Source organism: Heterodontus francisci, chromosome 1 (genome assembly GCF_036365525.1).
Source record: "Heterodontus francisci isolate sHetFra1 chromosome 1, sHetFra1.hap1, whole genome shotgun sequence".
Lineage (NCBI taxonomy): Eukaryota > Metazoa > Chordata > Chondrichthyes > Heterodontiformes > Heterodontidae > Heterodontus > Heterodontus francisci.
Genome location: NC_090371.1, coordinates 267,908,840 through 267,929,917, shown reverse-complemented (window position 1 = coordinate 267,929,917; position 21,078 = coordinate 267,908,840). Strand labels below are relative to the sequence as shown.

The window sequence follows — 21,078 nt, the reverse complement described above, 5'->3', positions numbered from 1 at the left end:
GTCAAACCTATTCAGTAAGGGAATCTTATGACTTCAAATTTCGCAGGTCTTGGCTCCAAAATGAAAAAGGATTGAAGAATTTAGTGAGTAGGTGGGTCAGATCGATGTCTGAAAAAGGGATGATTGGATATGTTTTCATGTTCCTATGTAATATGCAATAAATTAAGTCCTGATTTCATTGAGATTCCTGCCATAATAGCATGTGATACAATGGGACGTTATCCTACATACATAAGCTTTGCTGCTGCAAGATACAAGGAATGGCTACTTAAGTTATAACAATGCAAAATAATAAATACATTTTCAGGTTCTTACCTGTTTCGTGATTTTCAGCTCCAGAAACAAATTTAGTGGCCTGCTGCCTAAGAAATGAAAGAATGATTTGGGTGCCTAAATGTACAATATCCAAAGGTGGAAACTGAAGTGGACAATTCCTCAGATTAAGTGCTTTAAGAGATGGTACATTTCCTGAAAAAAAGTAACCTGAATTTAATACTGCAAATTCTGTGCACAAAATACATAATATTTGCTTGTTTATAAAGTAACTCAAATGAACTGGAATCTTTTAGCAAAAGGTACATATTTTTCCACTAAATGGAAGTAATGGATATTAAAATTACTGTTTTACTCCCAATAATTATATAATCCCTACCTAGTTCAACTGGTAACTCTCTGAGTGGGTTTGTCTCCAACAAAAGTGTTCTAAGACATCTGAAAAATAAAATCCCTTTATGTCTTTACTCATTTTAGAAATTAAACTCGTTAACCACTTTTAAGTCTATATTGTAAGAAAATATTACAGCTAACTACAAAAATAGCATTATGACTACTTTGACTTTTATCACCCCTTCCCCAAACAGTTCTTTGGCTGTCAGTTTAAAAATCTCCTGAATGGAGCACGAGGTTAAAGAGCACCATCTGTGGCAGCAGTACCACCCAGCTAGAGTTTAGAAGAGTTTAGAACTTCAAAAGGACATAGACAAGTTGGTGGAATGGGCAGACAGGTGGCAGATGAAGTTCAATGCAGAAAAATGTGAAGTGATTCATTTTGGTAGGAAGAACATGGAGAGACAATATAGAATAAAGGGTGCAATTTTAAAGGGGGTGCAGGAGCAGAGGGACCTAGGTGTATACGTGCATAAGTCATTGAAGGTGGCAGGACAGGTTGAGAGAGCAGTTAATAAAGCATACAGTATCCTGGGCTTTAGTAATAGGGGCATAGAGTACAAGAGCAAGGAAGTTATGTTGAACTTGTGTAAGACACTAGTTTGACCTCAGCTGGAGTATTGAGTCCAGTTCTGGGCACCGCACTTTAGGAAAGACATGAGGGCACTGGAGAGAGTACAGAAAAGATTCACGAGAATGGTTCGAGGGATGAGGAATTTCAGTTGTGAAGATAGATGGAGAAGTTAGGACTCTTTTCCTTGGAGAAGGCTGAGCGGTGATTTGATAGAGGTATTCAAAATCATGAGCGGTCTGGACAGAGTAGATAGAGAGAAATTGTTCCCACTCATGAAGGGATCGAGAATGAGAAGACCCAGATTTAAAGTATTTGGTAAGAGAAGCAAAAGTGACATGAGGGAAAACTTTTTCACGCAGTTAGGGTCTGGAATGTGCTGCCTGAGAACGTGGTGGAGGCAGGTTCAATTGAAGCATGCAATAGTTTTTTTTTGTCATTTAAAATCAGAGCCCATGATGGATCCTATGCTTTCAATTAACTAAAAATGCCAATGTTATTATTCATTGTTATTATGATCTGGAATGCATTCCTGAAAAAATGGTGGATGCAAATTCAGTTGTAATTTTCAAAAGGGAGTTGGATATATACTTAAAATGGAAAAATCTGCAGGGCTATGGGGAAAGAGTAAGGGATTGGGACTAATTTTTAGCTCTTACAAGAGTTGGCAAAGGAATGATGGACCGAATGAACTCCTCCTATGGTGTAATATTCTATGGTGATTTCTCTGATCCATATTTCCAAAACAATAATGTTTTAAGAATCTGAAAAATATAACCCCATTAAATGCTTAGAGAGTGGAAAGAGGCAATAACCTAGTGTTAATGCCTAAATGTTGTGGAAGGGGAACTTACAAAGGTACTTAAGATCATCAATGTCCTATCCATAGTGTATTGCTAAAGGAGTTCTGAGTTCTGCAAAGTATTATCAGCAAGGGAAGCACAATGTGATATATTGGATTCTGGTCTATGCTGGACACAAATAATTGCAGGAAAGAGCTCAACTAGAAGCAAAAGATCTGAAGGAGACTAGTTTCTTTGGGGTCTATCTGGGTGCACCCCTACCATCAAGGCAGCATTGCACCACTTTGACATTCCTGCTGGCAATTTGGGGCAAGGACTGCTGATGCGCATTCTCCAGCCTTGCAAATTATCCCTTTACTGGATTTTGAGAAAGGACTGGCAGCTGTGAGAGTATGGGTTCCTCTCCACTGCACTTACGCAAGCAAAGTGGACCCCCAGGAATTTGGGGGCAAATATTCCCTCAAGATATCTAGGATCAATCAGAGTTAGGATCCTAAACCCATACCTGTGATTTCCAATTCGAGCAGGTAGTTTCTGCAGTCTGTTCTTTCTCAAGTCCAACCACACTAGCTTTGGCAAATGATCAAACAGTTCATCCGGCAACTCCTGAAGCAAGTTCCCCTCCAGATACAGATGCTGTAGGAGTTGTTAAAACAAATAAGAATGTTGACCATTTTATAAACTTTAGTATACATGCATACAGATTTGTTCAAAATAGACTTATATTGTGTTTGACAATTTAGGTCTTACCAGGATTGGCAACATAAATGCAGACAGAAAAATACAAAAAGAAAATAAACAAATACAAAGTAACTTTGACTTTGTCTGATAGTGTAACATGGGTGATGTTGATTCAGCCTCCCTTTGTACATTTCTTCAACTTCAATGGAAATTACCCTCCCTATAGAAAAACAGACACAGAGCACAGACAGATGGAGCTAGAGATACACTTTATTTCTTTCTTTGGCCTCCTTGTCTCGAGAGACAATGGGTAAGTGCCTGGAGGTGGTCAGTGGTTTGTGAAGCAGCACCTCGAGTGGCTATAAAGGCCAATTCTAGAGTGACAGACTCTTCCACAGGTGCTGCAGATAAAATTGGTTGTCAGGGCTGTTACACAGTTGGCTCTCCCCTTGCGCTTCTGTCTTTTTTCCTGCCAACTGCTAAGTCTCTTTGACTCGCCACACTTCAGCCCCGCCTTTATGGTTGCCCGCCAGCTCTGGCGATCACTGGCAACTGACTCCCACGACTTGTGATCAATGTCACAGGACTTCATGTCGCTTTTGCAGACGTCTTTAAAGTGGAGACATGGACGGCCGGTGGGTCTGATACCAGTGACGAGCTCACTGATACAGTAGAATTACATACAAATAAACAAATACATTTTTTTAAAGTTGTAAGGTACAAGAACCTCCCCATATCAGTACAATGCAATATTTTAGTTACGATCTAAATTCAGACCAAATATATTCCACACAGCTTATATTCATAGTGGAAAATACAGTTTTTGGGTTCCCTTGACTGCTCAGCAAGTTTATCCATGGAGTTACTGAGTTATACAGAAAAAGTTGCATCCTTGATCTGTACCAAGACAGCTCAGCACAGTTGAGTAGAAGTAGGGCACTACAGTTGGACTCAGCAACCCTATCTTAGGCAGGGAAATATTCTCCACGTGTCCTTTTCCTGACTGCTATTCAGTGACCACTTCTGAAAGTGGACAGTCGGTGAGGATAGGATCATAATGAGCTGCAATGCTCCTTCTAGTAGAATAGCCTATGCACATTTATGGTCAATACTCATTGATGAATAATGGTCTCTTGGCAAGTTAGTGGAGAGCAACTGACAACCATATAAATCTATCCCAGCAAGGCATCAGTGTCTTCAGTAAGGATGGGGAGGGAACAAAATTAGTTAAAAGAAAGTACTGTTGTTAAAAAAAAATTAGCCCCAATTTTAAGATCATAGGAAAAATGAGTTTGGGTTGGCCCATTCTACAGGGAAGAGGGCTGAAACTGCCTGGCCCAAATGGAAAATTCCAGTTGGCCTCTGACCATTGGCCTTAATTGGCCTTTTAACTATCTTATTAAGCTGCCCGCCACTTACTGGTGGGTAGCCGTTCCAACCCTGATCCATCCTGCTGGAAGATGGCTCGGCAGGGCAGGATGCTGCCAGCAAACCGGCACGCCGGCCGGCAGTGTGAAATTACATGTCTGCTCATGTCTGTTCCTGCCCCCACATCGGAGTGAAAATCCTACCCATTACGTCTGTCTTAGACTTTGATTTGGACATGTTGTCCCAGGATAATATTTGCTCATACCAGACAGTAAAACTTGTAAATAATATTTGCTAGGTGATCTTGTTCCCTGTTTAGTTAAGTTCTAAAATGATAAGTGTTCTCAACTATAGAAAAAATGCTACAGTACTTGCTACAGTTTTCTTAACCAGAGGTATTACAGGATATGGGGCAAAGGCAGGTATATGGAGTTAGATCACAGATCAGCCATGATCTCATCGAATGGCGAAACAGGCTTCAGGGAAGTAAATGGCCTATTCCTGTTCTGATGTTCCTACTTGCCTTATAGCTCTTGTTGTCACAGTGTGGTTTGTGGAACCGTGGTACAAAATCATATATACTAGATCAATCTCTTAATCTGGTTGCTTCTTTATGCTCCTGGTGATATATCCAGTGGTATAGTTCTATACAATTAAGGAATACAACCATCCTGGAGAGCACATATTGCAGTACATATATAAATATCAACTGGAATTACTATCTTGGAGATGCTGACCCAATCATGTTGTATTGCCATTCTCTCGACCATAGCCCAAACTCTAATGGCTCCTGTAGTGTAAAAGAACAGAAAAATATGGAATGGAATTAAATCCTAAAGCTAACCGAAATGCATTCTGATGCTTATGTGTGTGAATTAGTAAAAGGTCTCCATTCAGAAGAAATGGAAATGAAATGGTGTGATAAATATCTAGGAAATAGTCTTCTTGTGATGGATGGCATAGCATGTTTGATGTGCTTCAGATCAACAATTGGGTAAAAAAAAAAATCAACCTATGCCAAATAGTTTATCATGACTGGGTTTTCTGTGTGCAAATCTTTATTCTGTTGGTGAAAAATAAAGATATCCAATCAGAATTTGGCTGCAATATTTGAATAGTATAATTTTAAGTCACAAAATTCCAGCAAGTTTTTGAAATAAACATGAAAAATTATATTGTATTTGTCAGTAAGAATGTCCACAAGGTATGTTAGTACATTCGTTTCTTAAAAAGAGAAATCAAACACCGATTTTTATACACTTATATTACCAGCACATGAATAGTCTGCTGTGCTGGGATGTTATATCCTAGCTTTCAAAACATTTATGTTAAGATACTTGTTACAATTTTGAACAGTCTCAATTATCCTGAATTGGTATGAATCACAATACAAAATTACTTCTACACAAGACAATGACAGAATATCATCTTGAATCTAGTCATGGACTTTTAGCAACTATGTGAAGGCTTTTAACCCAGAGTTTCATTCTTATATCTTGCCTTTCCATGATCAGCCCTGCTACACATGTTTTTCGTTAGCAACATTGCAGCGGAGTTTTTTAGTATGAAATGTTTGCAATTTGTGTGCATGGGTTCCTCTCATTTAGGGGTCATTATCTGTGACTTACTTGCTTTGTTTCAACATACATAAGTAAAGAAGCACACATCAATTTCCTAAATAATCATAAAAAGGAACTATTTTATTTTTCCAAAAGCTGGAACCTGAGCTTCGGATCTTTTCTTTGTTATTCTGTACCCTGATGTCAGGGCTTAGTGCTTGGACAGGATAGTTACAGAAAACATACACAGGGCCACATTTCAGCGACAGAAGAGCCCCATGTGGCTTGTGAGATGCCAATTGTCCAGCGCTACACCAGATGCTGTAGGGTTGATTTTAAATCTGGTGTGAATAGGGAGTGTGGAGGCTAAAGTGAATATCGAACCATCTGGACCTCACAGCAGGAGACTTGGAAAATTTTTACTCCTGAACCTCAGTTTCACATCCCGTCCATGACCTACCCACCCAGAATAGGGGACGTCAACGCTGGCAGGTGGGCGTCAAAGTTGGTGTCCACCCGCAGAAATGGTCCCTGGCAAGGTAAGCGGGTATGGGGGCTTTGATCGGGAGCGGTGAGGAAGATGTGCATAGGAGGTCCAAGGAATGCTTGTATGCCTCCTGCTCTACGAAGAACCAATCATTTAAAAACAGACTTATATGGGCCTGGATCCTTGCTGCTGGGCCAGAGACTGTGTGGGTTGTAATTGGGTTGTGGTTAAAATGGCATGCACATCCAGATTGTATCATCGGGAAGTGAAACTGCCATTTAATTAGGAACTCGCTCCTCCGAAGACAGGCAAATAAACATGGTCAGGGAGCAGGAATGTTCAAGAATGTGGCACAACCCTCACCCCTCACACTCATGCCCTCCTTCCTGGAATGTTCACCTGAGCAGGGGAGGGGTGGGGTTAAACACTGGGCCTTAAATTCCTGCAAAGTTTTGTTATTATGAGGTCAATTTGAAGTTGGGAGTGGGAATTGGGAGTGCAGAACCAAAGAGGCCAGCGATACATTTGACCACGCGGTGTGACAGGCATGGAACATTTTAACTCTGGGGCTTCATTTCAATAGCCCGTAACTGACTCCTGCCTTAAGCCATCGAGAATGACATCAATGCCAGTTGGCAAGAGTGGAAAGTCACAAGGGGTCAGGCTGCTGCCAGGGACCCACAGAAACAGCCACCACAAGATGTGTGAGGAAGGAGGGTGATTAGGAATGATCATAGTTGGGGTCTGGTGGTGGTGGGGGGTAGGGCAGGGGGGTTGGGTGGTGGGTGGTGGGGAGAAGCCTGGGGCAGGAAAGGTCCATGGTGTGCATGCAGAGCCCAGCAGAGCCCTCCTGCTCCTCCTGACCCACAAGGATTCCATGTCAAATTTTTTCCCCAAACTTCTTCTGACCACTCCATGATCTTCTGCTGTAGTTGAGATGTTGGGGTTCGATCTGTGCAGTTCTTCCAAATATGGAAATTAAAATACTAGCGCAATGTTAGTGATATCATTGGGCCATGACTTTAAGATTTTAATTCGGCCTCCACCTGCCTGCAGTGGGGGCCTCGGCTGTTGTATTTATCAGTTAAGATAAAATATCACTGGGTGGGAAAATTGCAGCCTCAAGTCAGTAAATGGACTTGGATGATTTTAACCCCACTCATGCATAATTCTTGCTGGGCAAGGGGGGGGGGGGGGGTTAAAATCGACCACTATGTCTCTATTCTGTTCCTCTGTCTCTCTTCTTAGAGTCATAGAGTTATTTACAGCACAGAAGGAGGCCATTTGGTCCATCAAGTGCATGCCAGCTCTCCACGGAACAATTCAGTCACTTCCACTCCCCCACTTGATCCCTGTAGTCCTGCAAGTTTATTTCCTTCGTGCCCATCCAATTTCCTTTTTGAAATCACTGATTGTCTCTGCTTCCACCACCCTCATGGGGAGCAAATTCTAGGTCATTACCACCCACTGCGTAAAACAAGTTCTTTCTCATATTCCCCCTGCATCTCTTGCCCAAAACCTTCAATCTGTGTCCCCTAGTCCTTGTACCATCAGTTAATGGGAACAGTTTTTCCTTGTTTAATATATCCAAAAAGCCTGTCATAATCTTGTACACCTCTATTAAATCTCCCCTCAATCTCTTTTGTTTTAAGGAGAACAAAGCCAGCTTTTCCAACCTAACCTTATAACTAAAATCCTCCATCGCTGGAACCATTCTGGTAAATCTCCTCTGCACCCTCTCAAGGACCCTCACATTTTTCCTAAAGTATGGTGACCAGAACTGGATGCAACACTCTAGTAGGGGCCGAACCAGAGCTTTATAACAGTTCAGCATAACTTCCCTGCTTTTATACTCTATGCCTCTATTTATGAAGCCCAAGATCCCAAATGCTTTGCTAACCACTCTCTCAATACATCCTGCCACCTTCAAAGAAATATGCACATACAGGACCCTCTGTTCTTGCACACTCTTTAGAACGGCACCTTTAAGTCTATATTGTCTCATGGCAAATTTTGAAATTCTGCTCTGTATTCTAAGATCCATGTCATTTATATATAATAAAAAATCCAGTGGTCCTCACACTGACCCTTGGGAACACCACTGTCTACCATCCTCCAGTCTGAAAAACAACCATTTACCATGACTCACTGTTTTCTGTCCTTAAGGCAATTTTAAAAATCTAATTGGACACTGACCCTCCTATTCCATGAGCCTCAATTTTGTTCACCAGCCTTTTATGTGGTACTTTATCAAATGCTTTCTTAAAATCCATATGGACAACATCCACCACATTCCCTTCTTCAAACTTCTCCGTTACTTCATCAAAAAATTCAATCAGATTAGTCAAGCATGATCCGTCTTTTACAAATCCATGCTGGCTATTCTTAATTAACTCAAACCTCTCCAAGTGCCAGTTGATTTTTTCCCCTGATTATTGCTTCTAAAACCTTACCAACCACTGATGTCAAACTAACTGGCTTGTTTGCCACTCTCCAATCCTTTGACTCCTCCCCTGTATCTGGGGAAAATTGGAAGGTTATGACAAGCCCTTCCACTATCTCCACTCCCACCTCCTTTAGCAACCTGGGTGCAAGCCATCCAGACCAGGTGACTAATCTACCCTAAGCACAGCAGGCTTTCCAGTACCTTCTCCCTCTCAATTTTTACCTTATCCATTGCCTCTACCACTTCTATCAATATTTTGTCAGATTCCTCTTCATTAGTGGACACCGATACAAAGTACTCATTAAGTATTCTAGCCTTGCCCTGTGCCTCTAAGCATATATCACCCTAATAGAATCCACTCCGCTTCTTACTACCTGCTTACTATTTACATTCAAGTAGTAGATTTTTGGGTTCCCTTTTACGTTGACTGCCATTCTATTCTCATATTCTCTCTTTGCCAGCCTTATTTTCCTCTTCGCCACCCCTCTATTGTATTTGGCCTGGTTCTCATTTGAAGAATTCACCTGACATGCATCATACACCTTTTTTTGTTTCATCTTTGTCTATATCTCCCTCATCATCCAATGAGCCCTGTTTTTGGTTCTCCTGCCTTTTACCCTTGTTGGAATATACTTAGCCTATACCTGAAGCACCTCTTCCTTAAAGATAACCCATTGTTCCATTACAGTTTTTCTGTCAGTCTTTGTTCCATTTTATCCTGGCTAGATCCCTTCTCATCTCATTGAAATTAACACTCTTCCAATCTAGACATTCTACCTTATTTTGCTCCTTGCTTTTCTGCGTTACTTGTCTAAACCTTATGATACAATGATCACTCTTACCCAAGTGCACCCCCACAGACACTTGGTCCACTTGGCCCACCTCATTTCTTACCACCAGATCCAGCAATGCCTCCTTTCTCATTGGGTTGAAAACATATTGATCAAGGAAGTTCTCCTGAACACAACACAGAAATTCCTCCACCTCCTTACCCTTTACTCTAGAATTGTCCCAATCGATATTTGGGTAAAGTCCCCCAACATCACCACTCTATAGTTCACTTGAAAAAGCCCTTCAAAACATGCCTGCAGGGGATGCAGAGACCATGTGGGCCCACATCAGAGAAGCCATCTATGACTCAGCAATGACCACCTTTGGCAAACGTGAGAAGCAGAATGCAGACTGGTTTCAATCTCACTTTGAAGAGATGGAACCAGTCATAGCCGCTAAGCACACAGCACTGCTGAACTACAAGAAAGCCCCCAGCGAGTTAACATCCTTAGCATATAAAGCCACCAGAAGCACCGCGCAAAGAACAGCCAGGCGCTGTGCAAACGACTACTGGCAACACCTATGCAGTCGTATACAGCTGGCCTCTGACACCAGAAACATCAGAGGAATGTATGACCGCATTAAGAGAGCTTTTGGGCCAACCATCAATAAGATCGTCCCCCTCAAGTCCAAATCAGGGGAAACGATCAATGACCAACGAAAGCAAATGGACCGCGAGGTTTCAACACCACCTCGAACTGTACTCCAGGGAAAATGATGTCACTGATACCGCCCTCAACGCAGCCCAGTCTCTGCCAGTCATGGATGAGCTGGACGAACAGTCAACCAAATCGGAGCTCAGTAATGCCATCGATTCTCTAGCCAGCGGAAAAGCCCTGGAAAGGACGGCATTACCCCTGAAATAATCAAGTGTGCCAAGCCTGTTATACTTTCAGCACTCCATGAACTGCTTTGCCTGTGCTGGGATGAGGGAGCAGTACCACAGGACATGCACGATGCCAATATCATCACCCTCTATAAGAACAAGGGTGACCGCGGTGACTGCAACAACTACCGTGGAATTTCCCTGCTCAGCATAGTGGGGAAAGTCTTCGCTCGAGTCACTTTAAACAGGCTCCAGAAGCTGGCTGAGCATGTCTACCCTGAGGCACAGTGCGGCTTTCGACCACTATTGATATGCTGTTCTCCCTTCGCCATCTACAGGAGAAATGCCTCAAACAACGGATGCCCCTCTACGTTGCTTTTATACATCTCACCAAAGCCTTTGACCTTGTCAGCAGACGTGGTCTCTTCAGACTACTAGAAAAGATCGGATGTTCACCAAAGCTACTAAGTATCATCACCTCGTTCCATGAGAATATGAAAGGCACAATTCAGCATAGCGGCGCCTCATCAGACCCCTTTCCTATCCTGAGTGGTGTGAAACAGGGCTGTGTTCTCGCACCTACACTGTTTGGGATCTTCTTCTCACTGCTGCTCTCACATGCGTTTAAGTTTTCAGAAGAAGGAATTTTCCTCCACACAAGATCAGATGGCAGATTGTTCAACCTTGCCCGTCTTAGAGTGAAGACCAAAGTATGGAAGGTCCTCTTCAGGGAACTCCGCTTTGCTGACGATGCTACATTAACATCCCACACGGAAGAGTGTCTGCAGAGACTCATCGACAGGTTTGCGGCTGCCTGCAACGAATTTGGCCTAACCATCAGTTTCAAGAAAACGAACGTCATGGGACAGGATGTCAGAAATGCTCCATCCATCAATATTGGCGACCACGCTCTGGAAGTGGTTCAAGAGTTCACCTACCTAGGCTCAACCATCAGCAGTAACCTGTCTCTTGATACAGAAATCAACAAGCGCATGGGAAAGGCATCTGCTGCTATGTCCAGACTGGCCAAGAGGGTCTGGGAAAATGGCACACTGACACAGAACACAAAAGTCCGAATGTTTCAAGCCTGTGTCCTCAGTACCTTGCTCTATGGTAGCGAGGCCTGGACAACATATGTCAGCCAAGAGTGACGTCTCAATGCATTCCATCTTCGCTGTCTCCGAAGAATCCTTCGCATCAGGTGGCAGGACCGTATCTCCAACGCAGAAGTCCTCGAGGCAGCCAAGATCCCCAGCATGTACACCCTACTGAGCCAGTGGCACTTGAGATGGCTTGGCCATGTGAGCCGCATGGAAGATGGCAGGATCCCCAAGGACGTATTAAACAGCAAGCTCGTCACTGGTATCAGACCCACTGGCTGTCCATGTCTCCACTTCAAAGACATCTGCAAATGCGACATGAAGTCCTGTGACATTGATCACAAGTCGTGGGAGTCAGTTGTCAGTGATCGCCAGAGCTGGCGGGCAGCCATAAAGGCGGGGCTAAAGAGTGGCGAGTCGAAGAGACTTCACAGTTGGCAGGAAAAAAGACAGAAGCGCAAGGAGAGAGCCAACTGTGTAACAACCCCAACAACCAATTTTATCTGCAGCACCTGTGGAAGAGTCTGTCACTGCGCAGCTCTAGAGGCATTAATTAAAATTAATAGTTCAATCAAGGTACCAATTAGATTCTAAAAGAGGAAATAGAGTTTTTTTCTAGATCATGCATGGGCAGTTGTGACCTGTTGCTTGCAATTCCTGTGCCATGTGGGAACTTTAGGACATTTTCATGTCTTGGGGGAACCACGTGTGCAGGAAGTGTCTCCAGCTGCTTCAGCTTGAGCTCAGGATTTCCGAGCTTCAGGGGCAGCTGGAGTCACTGCGGAGCAGGAGATTTTCCTGGATTGTACTTTCCAGGACCTGGTCGCTCCACAGGCAGTAAGAGTTCAGGATAGTAGGTGGGTGGCCATCTGGAAGACGAGAAAGAGGAGGAGGTGCAGGAGCCTTCAGAGTGTGTGCTACTCTCAAACAGGTACGCAGCATTGGAGACTGCTGGGAGTGACCATACCCTGAAAGAGTGCAGTCCAAATCTTGACACCAATGGGCAAGGAACTGTACAGGAGGGAGCAACAAAGTGTAGAAATGCAATTGCTTTAGGAGATTCCATAGTCAGAGGAGGGGGATAGACAGGTGTTTCTGTTTCTCCCTGATACTCTCAGTGGCTTCACCTCTGCATTTTCTGGCTGACATCCTCCATTGCCTTGAGTCAATGTCCTCACGCTCCCCACCCCACCCTATCTGTTTTTTTCTTGTTGGCTTCTCTTGGCAGCCTTAATTCCAAGCTCCCTTTTCCTCCCTGTTGAGTTTTGACGGCCTGGACTCTCCACTATTCACTACTGAGATTTGGATAGTTGCACTGAACTGTGTTCAATGTGAAATGAAATTGCAGGGTGAAGATTGCATCGCCATCTATGGTAACCGAAGCAATTATTGTACCAAACTGTGACAGCCATGACCAGTCCTGGAACTGAAGTGTTGAAGGGTAAGTTTACTGCTCTTTATCACCTCAGTGTGTCTCATTTAGTCAAGTAAGAATTATGAATCAAGTGAAAAAGAAAGGAAAAATATTTGTTAACTCACATGGTAGAACTGTCAGAGTAGGAGATTACGACCAGACATTTTTTCTGTACATTAGACAACAATATTCCTGTTGGTCATATCAGTGAGTGACAACATATTTTAAAGGGCGAGTCAAAGGTTGCAGGGCAAGATCAAATGTTGTAGTGAAATTGAACATTGCAGGGATAACGTTAGAGAGATATAGGTTGATAAATGAACAAATTTTAGCTATAAAAGGGTATTCACAAGCAGGCGAGTCATATTAGCAAATCCAAGTTAGTGGGTTTAAATGCATGTGGAGACAGCTGACATGATTCGTCACATCACAGATCCAGAAGACGGTTTGGTAAATTTAGGAGATTCAAAATGTGTTTTTACAACTATTATCTCCGGGAAGGACAACAGCGTGGATCTTTCATCGAAGTTCAGGTTATTTTTTTTCATGATGGGCAGAGTTACCGTGCTCTAGTCCGCCTTTGAGTTTACACTGCAGTTTGCCACCTTCCAATCTCCAAACATCAGGGTGCTGGTTAACTTTATTGGTCTGCGGGTCAATGCAAGCCGACACCGCCACCGTTAACACACAACCATCTTTAGCAGAAACCACTTCCGTGCTATGCTTAAAATGGCCTGTAGATTGTAGAATTACAATAACAAGTGAACAAGCGATGTTCGGGTTGGAAGAGCTACCTGGTGTGGCCAGAGGATAAATTAATGCAGTCCTAAATTGGGAAATGTGGTCAATTTAAGAACCGAGACATTTAAAAAAAAAAGAATTCGAGCTGAATTAGTAAACTTGTTTAGCGATAGTATTAGAACAAAAAGAGCAGAGGAACAACATGTAGACAGATCGAAAACTTAGTGACAGGTAAAACCAATTTACCTCGATACATCTCGGCATGTCACACTTCAGGCAGGTTAGGTCCTTCCTACAGAGATCAAGTGACTTGTCACTGCACCAGACATCACATCGTCTTTCACTTGGAGTTTCTCCCTGATCCGAAGTCGGGGTGCAGAAATGTGGAACTTCAGGTTCTCTGCAGGAACAGGGCTCAGCCTGCTCCACATCAATCTCCATGAGAAATTAAAGCTACTGCCCAGCAGTGAGACTAAAACAATCGGAACGTCGTGCCATATGGGGTTTCAGTGCATGTCATTGACTCGGTACACTTCACACAAAAAAGCACAAGCAAAACAAGGGGAAGAAACAGAAGGCCATTCCCAGTCCTGAGCTGAACTGAGTCAAGATAAATACAGTTACTGCAGAAAATGCTACATGATATTTTACTGGTCAATTTTGAAAAAGCAACAAAAAAGGTGGAGAAAAAAAAGCAAACGCTCTCGTGTTTAATCTTTCCAAAAGCAATGCACACAGTGCCCCCCAGTTCACTTCAACGTTGCAGCAACGCCCCGGTAACCATGGAGATTCTTGTAACGTTTGTGTTGTTGTCAAACCTCTTTCTATGATAGGCGCGCATGGCCAGTGAGCCCGTTTGTAAAAAAAAAGTTACTAACTTTGCAAAAGAATGCAAGGGAGACGAACCAAAGGGGTGATCTCTCTTACTGTCGCCTCCAGCCAAAGGCCTCAACTCGTCTCCACCCCTTATAACTTCACAATCGCGTGTATGGAACCAACATTAACACATCGAGAATCCTCCAAAAGCAACAACTACTTGCATTTATATTCTTTTGGGCCTCCTTATCTCGAGAGACAATGGATACGCGCCTGGAGGTGGTCAGTGGTTTGTGAAGCAGCGCCTGGAGTGGCTATAAAGGCCAATTCTGGAGTAACAGGCTCTTCCACAGGTGCTGCAGAGAAATTTGTTTGTTGGGGCTGTTGCACAGTTGGCTCTCCCCTTGCGCCTCTGTCTTTTTTCCTGCCAACTACTAAGTCTCTTCGACTCGCCACAATTTAGCCCTGTCTTTATGGCTGCCCGCCAGCTCTGGCGAATGCTGGCAACTGACTCCCACGACTTGTGATCAATGTCACACGATTTCATGTCGCGTTTGCAGACGTCTTTATAACGGAGACATGGACGGCCGGTGGGTCTGATACCAGTGGCGAGCTCGCTGTACAATGTGTCTTTGGGGATCCTGCCATCTTCCATGCGGCTCACATGGCCAAGCCATCTCAAGCGCCGCTGACTCAGTAGTGTGTATAAGCTGGGGATGTTGGCCGCTTCAAGGACTTCTGTGTTGGAGATATAGTCCTGCCACCTGATGCCAAGTATTCTCCGAAGGCAGCGAAGATGGAATGAATTGAGACGTCGCTCTTGGCTGGCATACGTTGTCCAGGCCTCGCTGCCGTAGAGCAAGGTGCTGAGGACACAGGCCTGATACACTCGGACTTTTGTGTTCCGTGTCAGTGCGCCATTTTCCCACACTCTCTTGGCCAGTCTGAACATAGCAGTGGAAGCCTTACCCATGCGCTTGTTGATTTCTGCATCTAGAGACAGGTTACTGGTGATAGTTGAGCCTAGGTAGGTGAACTCTTGAACCACTTATATAGCGCCTTCTGTAAAGCGCTTGCCAAACAAAATTTGACTCCTGAGCTACATAAGGAGATATTACGAAAAGTGGCCAAAAGCTTGATCAAAAATAGAAGGCTACGTTCAGAAAGGGGTATAGAATTGTCTTCTGTAGTTTTTATACATTTTTAAAGCATGCATTTAAATTTTAAACTAGAATACATAAAAAGTTACACTCACTGCAGGTTCGACAAGAATGGGGAAAGGGCTTTGGCTCAAATAAATCCATCCCTTTTTGACCATAATATTGGTCTGGATTTTGCAGTAGTAATGACGGCAAAACTGACCGCATTGGTGGTCATTACTCTGAAACTGACAGTAGCTTCTGAAATAAAAACAAGAAATGCTGGAACCGCTCAGCAGGTCTGGCAGCATCTGTGGAAAGAGAAGCAGAGTTAACGTTTCGGGTCAGCGACCCTTCATCGTCGCTGACCCGAAACGTTAACTCTGCTTCTCTTTCCACAGATGCTGCCAGACCTGCTGAGTGGTTCCAGCATTTCTTGTTTTTATTTCAGATTTCCAGCATCCGCAGTATTTTGCTTTTAGGAACTTCTGGAGTCCGCACATGCGCACTTAGATGCGGAAATGCAGAAGTTGCTCTGTGACACCACACCTCCTGTTGAGCCGCCCCCCACCCAGCACCCACCCCGACTGCAATCATTTGGAAATCATTGAACTGATGAGAACTTCCACTCTTAGGGCTGGATTTTGCCAGCTGTGTTGGGACCGGCTGGAGGCGGAAGGCTGGCAAAATGGTGGCGGAAGGTGGCAAGTGGATTGCTTGATGTCATCCTACCATGCTGTTTTGTCAACGGTGGGCAAGGTGGCATATGGCCTGTCAGCCCCAAGCCCAATTAAGCCACTTAAGTGGCCAATTAATGGCCTTTTCCTGCCTCTGCTAGCATTTTAAAAACACTAGGGGGTCCTCCGCCCCATGGGAGACCTCTCCCTGTGGGCTCTGGGGAAAGCGCGCCTTTTTTGGGCACTCATTGGCCCACAGAGGAGCCCCACAAATTTTAAAATATTTTAAATTTTTTTATACTTAATCTTCTACCTTAACCCCATGTGCATGTCCAAATCATTTATTTCACTATCTGTAAAATCTAAAAATTAAAAGTCACCAGATTCAGTCAATAACCCTTCTTGGTATGCTGTCTGTGAGAATACTTCAATATGATTGGTTGCATACCCTGCTTGATGACATCACTGTTGCTGGATGCCTGGAGAGATCTCCTTGAATTGGCCAGGAATAAACTGACATTGGAAAGGGGAAATCTTTGCCCCAGAGATTGCTATATCTTTGTGGGCAGTGTTCTCACAGGTCAGCAAGGTCCACCATTGCTTCATTGCTGACTGCAAAATCCAGCCCATTTGGTCATACGTTCAGAGATATTAAATTTAAAAAAACAAACAACTTTTGTATCATGGACAATGTAAATACAATGAGATATGGGGATATTGCACTTGATAAGCTTTAATATCAGAAACTAAAATGCAATAAGATTAGCATTACAGGGTATAGTTGATAACATACAGTATATAAGTAATAGGAATTGGTCTCTGAATATGGAGCCAATATGTTCTACCTACCTGCACCTACAACATAAAAGCATTGACATTGAAATGGGAAAGACAAATACATTCACACTATGTACGTGCTGGAAAATGTTTGGAGTGCTGGATATTTAAGAGCTTTCCATGAAGAGAGATTTTTCTTTTTTTGGGGTGTGGGGGAGGTGGGTGGTGTCAGTGCTGGAAGAAAATTGACTGCAAACAGTAACTGTTTGAATAAGCAGCTCTATGTTGTTTTAAATTTACACAAAAGCTCTCACTGGTCAATTAATAGCACCCAGCACATGACCATCAGCTGTGTATATTGGGTGTATACCATAGTCCAGTAGGTGTACAACCCCTGCAGTTTACCCTTCCATGCCTGACCCCTGATGGGTTGAAATGAAGGATGCCTTTCCAACATGTTAGGTGTGTATGCTACAGGAACATTTTAATTAACTTCATTGTTTTGAACTGGTACATTAATTTGGACAGGCGTAATATCTGGATCTAAATTTCATTCCCAGAAATTTGTGCTTTGTATGGATTTTATCCCTTGGAATCTGAATCTAACTTACTAGCAGCACTTTAACGTCAATGAATCCAAAAATTCCTCCTAGGTTAAATAATCAAAAATCTCAGCAATACTGCATTAGACTGTGACTTAGGCTTTAGCTGCCAAACAAATTTATTGAACAGTAAAAGGTCAAGATTCAATCATCTTAGCTCCAGACTATCATTGCAGGAGCTCCTCAGGGTTGTTTAGTTTAGTTTAAAGATACAGCACTGAAACAGGCCCTTCGGCCCACCAAGTCATTGCCGACCATCAACCACCCATTTATACTAATACTACACTAATCCCATATACCTACCACATCCCCACCTGTCCCTATATTTCCCTACCACCTACCTACACTAGGGGCAATTGCTAATGGCCAATTTACCTATCAACCTGCAAGTCTTTGGCATGTGGGAGGAAACCGGAGCACCCGGAGGAAACCCACACAAACACAGGGAGAACTTGCAAACTCCACACAGGCAGTACCCAGAATTGAACCCAGGTCACTGGAGCTGTGAGGCTGCGGTGCTAACCACTGCGCCACTGTGCCGTCCAATTGTCTCCTAATTCTGTAGCTCTAAAAAACATGGTTACATGAATTCACAACCAAACCTGAGAATACATTTTGAAACTGTGCCTGCAGAAGAAATCTGGAATGCGCTACGTGAAAGGGTAGTGGAAGCAGATTTAACAGTAGTTTTCAAAATGGAATTGGATAGATACTTGAAAAAGGGGATAAAATGTACTGCTATGTGGAAAAAGCAGGGAAGTGGAACTAATTTGACAGCTCTGGAATGAGCAGCTACAGGCACGATATCCAACAGCCTACTGTAAACTACTGTTAAAATTTCATAATAATGTTGATATAACATCGTACAAGAGCTCCCACCCTCACTTTATAATCAAGACAAGAACACAATGTAAATGGAAATACTATTATTTTGTTTACCTTGTTTATTTGTTTATTATAGCACCAATCAGCCAATTTTAGCACAGAATACGCTTCAGTACCCCCCCCCCCCATTGCCCCTCCTCTATAAAGTAATGCACTTCAACTGATTTGCCTGTTGCATACAAGGTAGCAAATCATTTTGCAGTAGACATTGCCGTACCGACCATGCATATATATATATACTTATAAACATGCCTTAAGGTTAAAATAATACAGTAGATTGTGATTCCATATTCTTAGGCGGTTACATATGGTTTTAACTATTGTGGCTCAACTTAAATACACTCCATCTTTGAACTTTTCATTTCCAGAGTTCTTCTTGCGGATCCGGTGGAGGAGGTGGGTGTTCCAGTGCCGCGCAATCATCAATGAAGAATACCAGCTCCTGTGAAATGACAAGGGTCATTAATGACACTGATGTGAATACAGTGGTATTGAAGTAAATATACTCTCGGTACGCCCAGCACTACCCTATTAGAAACGAACTAAAAACGCGCATTAGTATATCAGGTGTCGGCTTGCTTATATGGAGGTACGAAAGTGCAAACACCACCCATGAATAAAGCAAAGGAGACAACGACAGTGTACACGTTACCCGGTAGCAGAGTTGGTTGATCATCTTGTCCAAGCGCCTGATGCGCACTTTCAGGAACGCAATTCTTTTCAGCTCCTTGCACTGGGGAGTGATGAGGTTTTCCAAAGCATAGAGATGATCGCGGAGTTTGATCATCACACAAGAGTTCTGAAACGCCAATGTATTTCTTCTTCAATACTTTCATCAAGGATAAATCACTACAAACAATAATTACACCCAAACTACATTTTTTCTCTTCAAACCACAAGTACTTACATGCACATTAATGTAGAGCTTTGGTAGATAAGCAAGACAGCGTTTCTGTGGAAGAAACAAATTCATTTAGCTACTGTACAAGCACAATGAGGAATCAAGCCCGCAGATTGGGTTATGATTTACCGTGATCGGGAAAGTCTCTAATCTTTCCATAGATTCCATAATTCCTTTACTTAATCTCAAAACCGCCGAGTAGCAAGTTGGTGGGGCAGAATCAGCAATTATAAGGAGCGTGGACAGGAGAACGATTTTTCTTAACAAATCCATAACTCTTCTCGTCTTCACAATACACAGCCTGCGTTAAAGCGAGGTGCCCCTACTGGCGCCTCACTTTTATTTGCGGGGATTTAAAGTGCGCCCAGTACCAGACATGCTCCAAATTATAAAACCCACTTATTACCCCCTGCTTTTCAGAGTCGAGAACGACTCTTGCTGACGTCAGTCTGGGTGTACTCCGTCCGAAGAGACACAAATGCGAATCAGATTGAGTTAAACCAAACCTAGGAATATAGTTCCTCTGTTCCCAACGAAACCTCAACACGGAGCCGTTTGTTGAATAATTTTAGAAAAGGTTAACACGAACAGCAACGTTTCTGTTTACAAGGAGAGTGGTATCATATTTGGGACTTATACATTCCTTAAGGTGCAGTGGCAACAGTCTCAGCCATGAGCAAGGCCCCTTACAATCTTTACTAATACTTAGTCCGGCCATGGGGGTCTTTACAATGATATCCAACTGTTTGTGATCTAGATACTGTAATCTCACATCTCTGCATGTGCACATGACATAAACCATCTTTGGAGAGGTGGACTACTACACACTGTCGGGGCTGATTCTAATTCTAAAATTTAAAGCAACAACATGAACTGTTTTGCATATAAAATATAAACCAACAGAATACAGTTTTCTATAGATTTTACTCTATTTCATACATACATTGAAAATAGTACAGCAGAGAACGAGGCCCATCGGCTCATCGAGTTTGCATTGGCTCTTTCAGGGCGCAATCCAGTTAGTCCCACCTCCCCCCTCTTCACCCATATCCCTGCAATCTTTTCTCCTTCAATGACTTATCCAATCCCTTTTGAAGGCTACTATTTAATCTATATCCACCATTCATTCAGGTACTGCATTCCAAATCCTAACCACTCATTGTGTAATAACACTTTTGCTCATGTCACCTCTAATGTTCTTTTGTCAATCGTCTTAAATCTGTGCCCTTTGGTCATCAATCCTTCAGCCACTGGAAACAGTTTCTCTTTATTCACCCTACCTAAACCCTTCATGATTTTAAACACGTCTATTGAATCTCCTTTTCGCCTTCTCAGCTCTGAGGTAAATAACCGCGACATCTTCAGTCTATCCACATCACTGTAATCCCTCATCCTCGGAATCATTATACCAAATCTGGAATTCTACCTTTGCTAATGAGGTAAATTTGCTCTACAGAGTAGCAAATCTCAAAAACTGGTCAGGAAAAGAGGTCTTTCCCTTTGTGACTACTTCTACTTCAAATTTCTGTAGTCTCAGCTGTTCAACCTAAACAGGAAGCTAAAGAGTTGACCTCTGACTATCTCCTGGTTTTGTTTCTTGGAGATTGGCCAAGGAGCTTCCAATAAAATCTGCTACTTCCCCACTAACAGCCCCTTATTAAAACATCTATAATGATTCTTGGCTTGATTGCTGTTTATGCCATTCACCTATGGCAATGATGAATAACTTTAGAATCAAGAGTCTGAGCCAAGTAACTGTTTGAATAAGCAGCTCTATGTTGTTTTAAA

At 42.9% G+C, this 21,078-nt stretch overlaps 2 protein-coding genes across 2 annotated transcripts in view; both read right to left on the bottom strand.

Moving 5' to 3' along the window:
* The window catches only part of LOC137359641 (leucine-rich repeat-containing protein 27-like), a 46,373-nt gene extending 32,133 nt beyond the window's left edge, over nt 1-14,240 (bottom strand). Inside the window, exons 1-4 of the mRNA XM_068025466.1 lie at nt 13,740-14,240; nt 2,546-2,676; nt 653-711; nt 316-468 (exon numbers count right to left, since the gene is read on the bottom strand). Coding sequence (XP_067881567.1) covers nt 316-468; nt 653-711; nt 2,546-2,676; nt 13,740-13,934 — 538 coding nt within the window. The 5' untranslated portion in view covers nt 13,935-14,240. The remainder of the gene's footprint in view (nt 1-315; nt 469-652; nt 712-2,545; nt 2,677-13,739) is intronic.
* Nucleotides 14,241-18,747: 4,507 nt separating this feature from the next.
* LOC137359501 (cytokine-like protein 1) lies at nt 18,748-19,563 on the bottom strand. The gene is made up of 4 exons (XM_068025419.1): nt 19,420-19,563; nt 19,297-19,341; nt 19,042-19,188; nt 18,748-18,831 (listed from the first exon to the last, which is right to left on the bottom strand). Exons 1-4 carry the CDS (start codon nt 19,561-19,563, stop codon nt 18,748-18,750), a joined length of 420 nt encoding a protein of 139 aa, XP_067881520.1.
* Nucleotides 19,564-21,078: the final 1,515 nt, after the last annotated feature.